Source organism: Ischnura elegans, chromosome 10 (genome assembly GCF_921293095.1).
Source record: "Ischnura elegans chromosome 10, ioIscEleg1.1, whole genome shotgun sequence".
Classification (NCBI taxonomy): domain Eukaryota; kingdom Metazoa; phylum Arthropoda; class Insecta; order Odonata; family Coenagrionidae; genus Ischnura; species Ischnura elegans.
In genome coordinates this window covers 103,364,457-103,376,808 of record NC_060255.1, presented here as the reverse complement: position 1 = coordinate 103,376,808, position 12,352 = coordinate 103,364,457, and the positions used below count along the sequence as shown (strand labels likewise).

The following is a 12,352-nucleotide window of genomic DNA, read 5'->3' as shown; positions in this document are numbered from 1 at the left end:
CAACAAAAAGAGTCGTTTATGCCATCACTACCTCCAACCTCCGGCTCCCCTCCTCCCTGACATGCATACATACGTACCTGTATGAATAAAAATTCCTACTTCATCAGGTTCCCTTGAAGAAACAACCAGTATCGGTCGGGAAATGTTGGGGCCACCCGATAATTTACGCAGTGACATAGCCCACAATGTTTTATTTGACACAATGAGGAATATTGATGGTAATTGTACCAGAATTAGGAAATGAATGAAAATTGATGACTTAAACATTTCCATAAGTAAAATTGAATTGGATTAACCTCTAGTGATATATCGACACTTTAGTTTAAATATTTATTCAAACTTGCAGTAGGGTAGACTTATGGGTCCCGTACGCGTTGTCGGTGCTACTATGTAAATATAGGACACCCTAGAAGTGCTCCCCACTTCAGCCTGGCCTGAGGACGTCTACAGCACAGCAGGTGAAACGTCGCCATCAAAATGACAACGTAGACGGGACCAGAAAGTCTCCCCCAATACAAACCTGAACGCCACGAAAACCTACATAAGAAATATATTCAAACTGCTAGGAAGAGCCCTGAGTTTGCATCATCATCACTGGTCAACAATCCTAGGATTGGTTTGACGCAGCTCTCCACTCAGTTCTCCTATCAGCTAATCTTTTCACTCCTACGTATTTCTTCTCTTTCACATCTCTCTTTACTTGTTCCATATATTTTGTTCGAGGTCTTCCTTTTCCATTCTTGCCTTCCACCTGTCCTTCGACGATTGTCTTCATCAGGCCATCATGTCTCAAGATGTGGCCTATAAGGTTGTTCCGTCTTCTTATTAAGGTTTTCATGAGGCTTCTCTTCTCTCCTACCCTTCTTAGGACTTCCTCGTTACTAACTCGGTCGATCCATTTGATTTTCATCATTCTTCTGTAGCACCACATTTCAAGGGCCTCTATCCTTGCTTTCTCCGCTGCGGTCATTGTCCATGCCTCACTTCCGTATAGGAGCATACTCCAGATGTAGGTTCTTATAAATTGTTTCTTTACATCCATATTTAAGTTTCCCGCTGTAAGCAGGTCTCTCTTTTGGTGGAATGCTCTCTTCGCCTGGGCTATTCTGCTGATAATTTCTTTCTTGCTTCTCCCGTCACTAGTTATCTTGCTTCCCAAATAACTGAATTCATCCACTTCTATCAGTTTTTGCCTCCCTATTTTAATGTTGGTCTTGACTTCTTCTCTTCTGCTGCATACTAAGATCTTGGTTTTCTTCGTGCTTATTTTCAGTTGATATCTACTCATTACCCTACCCATATCAACCAGAATATTTTTCAAATCCTTCTCTGTTTCTGCTATAACGGCTATGTCATCGGCAAATCTTAGCATGCTTATTTTTTCTCCATGGATACTCACTCCCAATTCCTTTTCTTTGATTTCCTTAATGGCTTTTTCAATGTAAACGTTGAAAATTACGGGTGACAATGTACAGCCTTGTCGCACTCCTTTCTTAATTCTTGCTTCTTCACAGCTGGGCCATGATTTTATCACGGCTATTTGGTTTTTGTATAAACTGTGGATGATTCTTCTGTCATTATAAAGAACCCCAATTTCCTTTAGGATTCCAAGCATTGTGCTCCAATCCACGTTATCAAATGCTTTCTCTAAGTCCACAAACGCAACGAATGTTGGCTTGTTCTTTTCCATTCTCTTTTCGATGAGCAGTCTTAGGGCCAATATTGCTTCCCTTGTTGAGTTTGCATAATTATAATAAATATTATATACGTGAATAAATCATTTAATATTACATACTCTCAACAATCTCATGCAGAAAAACCAATTGTTCCACATATTCAGGCAGCAGGTTTTGACATCTCTATGTTACGGTGTTACGATATTACAACCTGCAGAAAATTGTCTTTCGCTACACACTTGTGTGGCTAGGTACTTTCTTGCCAAAATTGCAAGATTTAGGAACCTTGGAAATTTTTTATTAAATACATTATGCAAAGGATTTTTATGGATCTAGAATCTTCATACAATGTAATTGGATGAAGCATACGAGCCAAAGGACATAGCATTGTAGACCAAATACATATACAGAAATCTTCGTTTAACTTCATTTAACCCTTAACCATCAGTGTCGTGCAATTCTTGTTACACTACCAGTGACGTACGGTCTGGGAGACCGCAACAAATCAAAAATTCATAAAATACCGCTACACCATTTTTATTGCTTTGTTTAATTTTTCTTTGAATGCTTAACTTTTCTAAAACTGATATTAAAATTTTTACACTCCCAATACCAACCAATTTGTCATAAAAAAAAAAAAAAAGTGATTTGAAGCAGGATCAAAAAACTGATACCAAAAACACTTGAGTTATAATTATTATGTATATTTATGTATCAATATTTCGCCAGATTCAAAAAAGGCCTTAAATGTTAAAGTTGGAAGGCTAAGTAGTTAGTAGCCATGAAATTTATCCTGCTTATTCCTTTTCTTGATGCATTCATAGTAAGTGACGTGCGGTCTCACAGCCCGCTAATCGAATTCAATTGCAAATTTACAGAAATTAATAAAAGGAACGTTAAATTTAAAGAGTGGGATGTCCTTGTTATGCAAAAATATGAAGCTATCGAGCATTATAGATATTTTGAAATCTTAATTTTGAAAATATTCATAATTTTAGAAACGCAGCGGTCTCTCAGACCGCACGTCACTGGTCAAGGGTTAATAAACCTTAGCAACTTATTTTGTAAGTTCAAGAAGGAAACTGAAAGTCAACAAAGGAATAAACAACAATTAACATTGGACATACGAAATTCTCAAATAGGCTAATAGCTGTCACCACTTGTGCCATCTCATTGTCAGCGAAAACCTAAAAGCACTGCAGGAACAAGTGAACTTTGTACGCAGTCATGCACACGGGTGCAAAGATAAATACACCAATGGATACACCAACACATGTGTCACAGTGTGGACTTTTGACGTCAACATCTTGTTTGGTAAAACCCATCCCAAAGTTCGCTCTGAGAAATGTCTAACTAACGTAACTGGTTAACACGCCTGACCGGCAATCGGAAGATCCGGGTTCGAATCCCGACTAAGTCAAATATTTTTTCATAGCGAACTTCATCCATTGGTGTATTTGAAATTGTAAAAGTTACATAATTTGTTCATAGAAATCTTAACAAATTTTACGTATTCTCTCAGCATTTGAGAACAGAAAGTAGGGTAGGATAAACAAGTATAGCAAGAGAAAATATGAGCGATGCAGCAGTCCACTCCGATTATGTTGCTGGGTCAGAAGAGGGTTCCATGCCTCTGCTGACGAAAAGGTATTCGGCACCCTCGTAGACTACTATAGTATTGATTGCTACGTATAAAGCAAGCTCCAACTCCCATACCAAGGCAATAAAATGTTTTATCAACTTTACATATGATACTCTTACACTAGTTTGACGATGGCGCCTCCTGTCGGCAGATTTCTGAACCTGGTGGTCTCAACAGCTCTGAAACCAAAACTACTCAACTTGACCTGACATTTGTAATGGTACTCAAACTACTCGACTCAACTCAAATTTTTGAGTACTTGCTCAACCTTAAATGTGATAAATGTTCCTAACATAACTGCTAATTTGTTGAGTATCAATAAGCTTGCGAAAGCTGGTATAATGGTTGTTTTTGGTGATGAAGGTTGCATGCTTTACAAATCTAATGATGTAAAAAGTAATGGTAAAGTAATTGCTACCGCTACTGAGGAGCAGGGTATGTATAAGTTTTGCTTTGAATTGGAAACTAAGGAACAAAAGCATTTTGTTTTTGGTGTTCATGATAAAATTTATGATATGACACTATGGCATAAAAGGTTGGGTCATCTAGGCTTTCATGATTTAAAGAAACTTGACCAAATATCATATGGAATGAATCGTTTTTGTAAAATACCTGATGCACGTTTCATAGGAAAAACTAACAAAGTTGCCATATGATAAATTTGGTGGTGCAAAGGTTAAAATAGAACTTCAGCTCATACATACAGATGTTTGCGGACCAATGCAGGTAGAAGCATGGAATAGGGCAAAGTATTTCATTAGATTCATATTTGTTTACACCAGAAAAACCTATTTGTATTTTATTAAGCATAGAAGTGGGGCCTTGGAAAAATTTCGAGAAGTTCAAGCCGTGGTTGAAAAACAGAAAGGTTGTAAAATAAAACTAGTAAGATCAGACAATAGGAAACAGTTTATATGCAATAATTTTAATGATTATTTGAAAAAAAAAACAGAATAATTCATCAGTTGTCTGTAAAGTATTGTCCAGAACAAAACTTCCAAAACAGCAAACCATACTATCATGGAGAAAGTTAGGACCATATCATATGAGGCAAAGCTAGGATTAAAATATTGGAGGGAAGCTGTCAAACAGCTATTTATTTAAAGAAAAAATGAGTCCGCCTATACTGTGTTCATTTAATTATTGAGGGTGAGCTGGTGTGGCCAAAGCAAATGGAAGGGGTGAGGAGAGGGAAATTATCTCGACCCATGACTTTCCCTTGGCCAATCAGCAAACAGCAGGCGTGGCCTCAGTCAGAGGCTCTCAGACCTCCATCTAGTTAACATCTTGAATCTGGTCATGGGGTAGCGTTGCCAAACCTCACGGGTTCTCCTTATAGTCTTTAAGTAGGTATGAATTTCACCAAGGGTGCATCATTCAGCGTGGTAGCTGACAATGTCGTGGACTTCTGTGAAAGGATTATCCTAATCACCTTGAGAGGAAAGGGTGAAGGGAAAGTGGGAAGGGTGAAACATGATTCCATTATTCTCCTGTGACTTGATATTTTCTTTTGAATCTTTTGATTTATGGTCTTCGTAATACGAACCCTGCGCAAGCTGGGGCCTTTTGTTTGATTTCGGAGAGGAGGAAAGCATCGGAGGAGGGGCCGAGGGCTGATGGATGGAGGGGTTGGTGGATTTTGGGAATTGTGCTACGTAGTTACTATCCCATGGCACTGAGGTTCTCCTGGTGGGGAAAACCGGGGATTTTAGGATTTTTCACCCGATCATTTTCGGTTTCCCACGTCAAACTCTTTTCACCACTAGGAGAAGGAAATGGGATCCCCCCCCTGGTCCGCATCGCCGAACTTTGCAGAACCACAATTTTAATTTTTTTTATATCATAAGATCGCATTGCCTTGTATATGGTTATAATCAGTTTAAATTAAACGATCTTAAATTTAGCATGTTACTTGATTATTTTTCATAACGATAAAAGTATAGGTAGCTCAAAATATCCTCGAATTTTTCCTGCATTTGTTACTGGCAGTATGGAGTATTATTTTAAACAATAGAGACACAAAAGTATCCTAAAAGAGAAAGAAAAAGGAATGATTATCAAGATACCCTAACGTATCTAGCAGCTGTAGGTTACGTATATGATCCAAAGAATTATAAAGAAGCAATGGACAGTATAGATAAATGTAAATAGGAAAAAGCTATGGATGAAGAGTTGTATTCTCTCACAGAAAATAACCCATCGACTATTTTCCCAAGGCCTGAGGGTCAGACCATTGTCAATGGGTTTTTAAAATAAAAAAAGGATCAATGGGATATTATAGATAAATACCTAGATACAAGGCTAGATTGGTAACTTTAAGATTTGATAAAAATGGGGATATACAATGAAGAAGCATATTCCCCTGTGGTAAAATATTCTACCATAAGATTACTTTTCAGTTTATTTTCTGGAATGAATTTAATAGTACATATACCATATGAATATGGTGACTGCATTTTGAAATGGTGAGTTTAAGCAGGATTTTTTTAAGGAATTGCTAATTGCTTTACAAGTCTGCAGAGATGAGGAAAATTATGTATGTAAATTGAACAAAGCCACTAATGGTCTTAAGCAACCACCAAGGGAATGGTATAATAAATCAAAAATTATCCTTCAGATTTTTTCCTACAAAATGTATGAAAAAGAACCATGTATTTTTGTAAAAAATGGTAATAAATTGATTAAATTAGCTTTATATGTTAATGGTACTTTGATTTTTTCAATTGATGATGTGGAATGTACTAATGTTAAAGAACAGCTTATGTTAAAATCTAAAATGAAAGACTTAGGTAAAGCACAATATGCTTTGGGCATCGGAATAAATCAAAGTAATGGAGAAATTGCTTTAGATCAGGAGGAATATATTGGTGAACTTCTGAGAAGGTTCAATATGAAAGACCTCCTGCTGTATCCAGTACAGAATCTGAATATACGGCATTATCATTAGAAGCAGCAAAAGAAGCTGTGAATTCACTACTCCAAGAGAATTCACTACTGAGTCACTTCGAACGGAAAACAAAATTTTAATTTTACTGCTGCACTACCCAAATCTTAACACAACTATCAAAGGCAAGCTTAATACTCATTTTTGACTGTATTGCACAGGCAGCAGAAGCCACACAAAAATTGGACCAGTATTTGTATCAGCAGCGGGATTCGGTCAGTCAAAGTGATTCATTGGCATCAAAGGCTGAGGTCTTGGAGAAAAAATGCAAGGAGCTTACGGAATGCAACTGCAAACTCAAGTAATTGTAGTTCCCTCTAATTCTTATTTAATCAACATTCACAAATGCATGCACATTAGCCAATATGTCATTTTCAAAGGCGTCACAAAAATTATGTATTGCTGGGAAAAGAAGTACACGTTACTTAAGAGAAAGCTATCAAAACATTTTCCAGCTACTTTTCAAATTACTTTTGAAATTCAATTTTCATATTAACTTTAAGAGAGCTCTAACGCCAGTTCCTATTTTCTTTTGACTTTCTCAACTCATTTCAAATCAAAGAGATTTTAATAAAATCATGTGCCTCATTTTTTTACAGCAATAGAAAATAAGAGTTCAGTGGTTAGCCTCAATTCAACTTTAGTTTAACATTCAAAAGGTGCTCATTGTGAAAAATACAAAAAAACAAATCCACTGCACACTTCCTAAAATGTGCGAAAACGTGTGGTAACTCATTATTTAAGACTAGCATTATTTGTTGTACCATGTACAAGAATTCCAGAGGAAAACAGTAAAAATAAAATGCCTTGAGTCTCGGTCTAATTTCCATGGGAATTAAAGAACCTGGGTAGCGTAGTGGTCTGCGCAGTGGCCCGCAAAGCCAAAGGTCCGTGGTTCGATTCCCGGTTCAGGGGAATTTTTTCTCATGGCAATTCTTGTAAGTAAAAATAAATATAATGAATTATAGACAGTTTACACTCAAAAGCTTTGAAATAATGCTTCACCCCACTGTTTTAGAAAGAATTCTTTGAACATAGCACTCATTCAACTTTTTCCTCTGAAAGGTGATTCAACCAATAGCCGTATTCATTCCACCTTGTAAATGATGGTCACACACGATAACCTGGGTATTATGATTGTTATGAAAACAGTAAATTAATGCTGTGTTAACTGTTTAAATTAAAAAATTGTGACACTAAATATTTTAAAATTTGAATGCTTGAGTGGAGCTGAATAACTAACTTTCTGCAGACATTTTATTTGAATTTATGTGAAAAAAATGAGTTTCAATGCAGGGGCACAGCTAGGAATTAAGGCAAATGATTAAGGGGGGTTATAGGCACAACTAATACAGGGGGGTATGGAATACACGCCAGGGTGAGCAGGAGATGCAGGGGCTCTCCCCCAGAAAACTTTTAAGAGACATGGTTCAAAATGGCGAGTTTTATGGCTTTCTGAGGGATATTTTATTAATCCTTAAACAAGTCTATGAGTGCCGTATAAGCATGTGTAAGAGGTGTACTTTTTTCCCAGAAATTGCAGCCGAACTTACACAAACTTCTTATCTTCCCCTCTCACCTCCACTGGTCGCAAGTCTAAGGGGAACTGAGTGGCCTTGGTTTTCAGCGTGAGTCAGTCATCGGAAACCCTAAATCAAAAACAAGCGGCAGGCAGGGGAGTTTCTCCCTTAGTGACGTATTTTTAAAATGCTCCTGTTTGCTTTTCTTGTAAGCATAGCGCCGTCACGTCGGTACCTCAGAGGTGAACATGGAAAAGATCGCGTGGGGTTTTTCGCTCCGGAGGGCATGCTAAATTTACTGCCATGAGTGGGCATCCCGCGGCATTTATACTGCAAATTGTAATCGCATATCAAACGTAGAGAAACGCGTAGTTTTGAAGGATGATACCTAGCTAATAGTCAACATCTGTCTTGCCGAATAATTTCCATTGTGCCAAGGACCTGATTTTTCAAAAATCATCTTCAGACGCTATTATGAGGATTATTGCACTGAAAATTATATTGATGGCAAAACCTGCGGTTTAAAAAATTCTAATGAGTGTGTACATTGTTGGTTTAAATGTACACACTAGAAGATGTGGGAAATGCTTATAAGTGAAGGGCACTGAAGGGAAGGGGTGTGCTCCCTCCGTCTTTCAAGCAACGAGACTATGAGCAAAGGAGCAAGGGAAGAACACGTCCAATCTTGTTTGTGACATCGTTGCCTTCAAAGCGAAGGCATAGCAATGTGATGCATGCAGTTTGCATTGCTTTAAGTTTCCAGTCTGTCTCGTCTAGTTTGAATGCACGCACGCTATGCTTGTTTCTTCCGAAATTATGCTGTTTGAATTATGTTGAATATAAGTAGCCTTGAAGTAACTATAAAGCTTTGCATCAATCAATTACAGCTCAAAAAACTCAAGTGCTATCAGATATGCATCGCGTTAGGTCTCATTCTTTTTTTGAACCTCATACAGGTCATACAATTGCTGAAAGCTATCGAGATATCTTGGAGCTCAGTAGGTGACTGACCTCCGCTCCTTGGCCTCCAGAAACTCCTGGTAAACTTGAAAAAGGTCAGTTGGTGAGATGGGATAGGGATGAAACACGTTTCCATTGCCCACCTGTAACATGACATTTTCCTTTGAGGCAAGTGATTCATGGTCTTTGGGGTCTCGGAGAGGAAAAAAAAAACTGCAGAGGCATCAGCTGTTGGAAGACCGCGTGTGGTTCCGTGAAATCTAAGACCTGGTTATTATTCTACGGCGCTGAGATTGCCCCAATTGTTTTTCAATCTCTTGGGAAGGTTCATGCTATGTGCCTATCGTGTTTTGCCTTAAAATTTTCCATGGCTGCAATTCTATTGCAATACTCCCATGAGAGCTTTTAAACAAAATTGTTCATGAGTAGGACAAGCATCGTAGAGCAACGGCGTATGCGAAGAGAGGATCGGAACTCTTTCTACTCCCTCTTATGAGACGTTGCATTCACGAAAGCATTGATTTAAAATTTCAAATTCAGATTCAATTTCTTTGATGAATTTGGATCGGAGTATAAGGTGAAAGGCATTATCCGTGAATATTTGGATTCAAGGTATACGATTCGACGATCCTTAGTAAGCATCATAAAGTTAAGTCTACAAGTGAATACTTACATTTCTCCGAGTGCCATACTTATCGTGTAAATTTAACTGAAAAAGTACCGCATAAATTTTTAACATTGAAGGAGGAAATTTTGATGACTGTTGAAAGTCCAGGCATACGTCTGCAACACCGCGCGATAGGATTAAAGGAATGTCACATAATTTTTTTTCTTTATCTTCGATGCTCAAAATAGGGGTGCGCCTCTTACATGTGTGCGCTTCTTGCACTCACTTATACGGTAAAAATAAATTAAAATGGATTAAACTTAAAGAACTTTATGATAATAATAATAGACAGAAACTTTTGTTCGTTGAATAGTTTGATGTTCTGTTTGTGAGTCATCCGTTCGCCTAACATTTGTTACAAACTTTGCTACACTAAATATTTTTTAAATAAATTTCTCTGAGCTCTAGGGGGGGTTTTATACCCCAAACCTCTTTGCTGCACCACTTTTTCAATCTAACATTCAATTATCAGACACTGCCTAGTAAAGATGTGCATTTCCATGAAAAGATTGTGATTTATTTACAAATACCCATTGTAGAGAATGACAGCAGATAATATAACTGCATGGGCTTTTATAGTATGTCGATGTGCATTTTTTCAGGCAAGAATTGAAGCGACTTGAGGAATGTGCTGCGCAATGTAAACGTTGCGCTGAGCAGAAATCCGTGGAGATCCTCCAGCTGAGCAATCAGCTGGAATGTGTGAGGGAAGACTCAGCGAGGCAAGTGTCTAAAGCAAAGGAGAGGTGTGAAACAATTCGCAGGTCTTATCAATGCCAGATAGAAGACTTGGAGCGGCAGCTCGCTCAAACCAGAGCCAGTGCACGAGCTGCTCAAGCGGAAAGAGATGAGGTAAGCACGCAACAATTTGGTACCTACTCAATTTCCCTCCAAAATTCAAAACATACTATTTTAAATTATGCCTTTTCCCAATAATCTTTTGGATTTCGTATCGCACGAGTATTTTAGTATAATATTTAAACACGTCCCAGAACTTGCACAGAGATTTTCGCCTATGGTTATTCCGATTACCAACATTAAAAACTATCTAGAGTCCTACCATGAATGAAACATTTCACTCCCATTCATTTTAAGCTGATGACGTGAAAACAAACATGTAGTACTCAAGAAACTATCTTGTTAATAGCATAATTTTCTACATCTGTTGTTGCATGCATTAACACTGCCACCAGCTGCGCCTACAAATGGCTCCAAAGGATGCCGCATAATCTTAGTGGCTTCTCCTGAAATATGAAATATAAAACATTTGGAATTGAAAAATATAAATGATTTTTTCTCCACTATCATCCTTTGACTAATTGGATATTCTGTAGTATGTTCAGTATGATTGACCTGAAAGGCTTTCTCAGACATTTTCAAGTCACAGAAACTGGGAAAAATCAAGGTTTCTCATTGTCTTGATGACTAAAATGGGAATAAATTGTTACCGTCCAGAATTCCATCTTTGAGCCCCTGCAGAAAACCCAAAAAAAGAAATGCAACTCCAACTTGTAATGTAAGCGGTCCGTAGAAATGAATAGTAAATTTGTACTTTTTCCCACTGCTGTTACATCTCCTTCATAATGTGCAAAATAACCTTAAATAATCCTTGTGGAGTATCTCTAGAGCTTGACTAAATCTGCCATTTAACCCTCAGTATATTCACCAAATCCCTTTTCTAAATTCATCAAGTACTTAATTACATGTATTAAAAATTCCAGAAATTATATTTTTTATGATAAAATTGTCCATTTTTTTTCAATGAAGAAGTGGAAATGTGTATACCAAATCAAAGTTATTACCAGTTCAACTGCAGGAATTTCAGTCAAAATGAAATTAAACATAATTTCAAAACATATAATCTTCAGATAATTATGGTAATTCGTAGTGAATGGTCATCCGCACTCAATCTACTTCAAGTAGGTCACCAACTTGAATTACTCTCAGCATTAAATGGCAGTAGAATAACAGTCACTAAGGGTCGTATTCAAGAATGATACTGAAATCTTAATCCTTGACCTGATAGCCTGTTATCATTCATAGGAAGCAAGATGTCTCACCACAACTAATACTCCGACACAAAAATGAATGCACACAAATTCTAGAGATCACATCGCTACTTTAATTTTTCCCAGAGTGTCGACAATATTTTGTTTACAATTATGTATTTTCATTGGATAGGTGAATATAAGAGCATATTTAATTGTAAATGTGATGAATACTACAGAGGTCAAATGGAATTAATGTGACTCAGAGGGTCATTTGACTGTACACTAACTTTTCATTGCACATTTTGCAGACGAGGAAGAGAATGCAGTGTGAAATTGGAAACTTGTCAGAAAACTTTGAGCAGGCGCAATCAAGAATACGTTACCTTCAATCTCACGTGAACTATCTGAAGAAATCTTTCTCGAATATGCTGGATCAATCCAATGATGATATGAATCAATGCCCACCCGTTGACTCCGGAGACTTTTGTAATTGCGACTAAAAACAACTACTATTCCAATTTTGGAATTCCTCGTGCCAAGATATTTTTGGACCTTCTACATCCACTTAACATCAAAAATAAAAATTAAGGAAAAAACGATGATGATCTCTGTTTCTTATGTCATTAAATTGTCTATTTCTGTATGTTTGTGTGATAATCCATAACCATTGTTGAGATTCCATCGCGATAACACTAAAAATTGTAATGTGATAGATCAAATAAAAGCTATTAAAGATAATTTCACATGCAATTCCGTAGACTTCATCAAAAGAATGAGAGAAATTACTCCTCTTCTACATATCTGATGCACTTCCAAACTATGTCAATCTCCCCTGAAACTGTTTCTTTGCCTTTGATCCCAAAAACGCCAGCTAAAATATGTATTGTGATTTACAGAGAAAAAATAGAGGTGTTTTCTTTATAATACTCCTCAATGAACTAACTATAAAAGC

The 12,352-nt window shown here is 37.2% G+C and overlaps 1 protein-coding gene across 1 annotated transcript in view; it reads left to right on the top strand.

The window, feature by feature from the left end:
- The window catches only part of LOC124167270 (myosin heavy chain, striated muscle-like), a 54,775-nt gene extending 42,637 nt beyond the window's left edge, over positions 1-12,138 (top strand). The window contains exons 11-13 of the mRNA XM_046545179.1: positions 6,424-6,563; positions 10,012-10,261; positions 11,709-12,138. Coding sequence (XP_046401135.1) covers positions 6,424-6,563; positions 10,012-10,261; positions 11,709-11,900 — 582 coding nt within the window. The 3' untranslated portion in view covers positions 11,901-12,138. The remainder of the gene's footprint in view (positions 1-6,423; positions 6,564-10,011; positions 10,262-11,708) is intronic.
- The last annotated feature ends 214 nt before the right edge of the window (positions 12,139-12,352 follow it).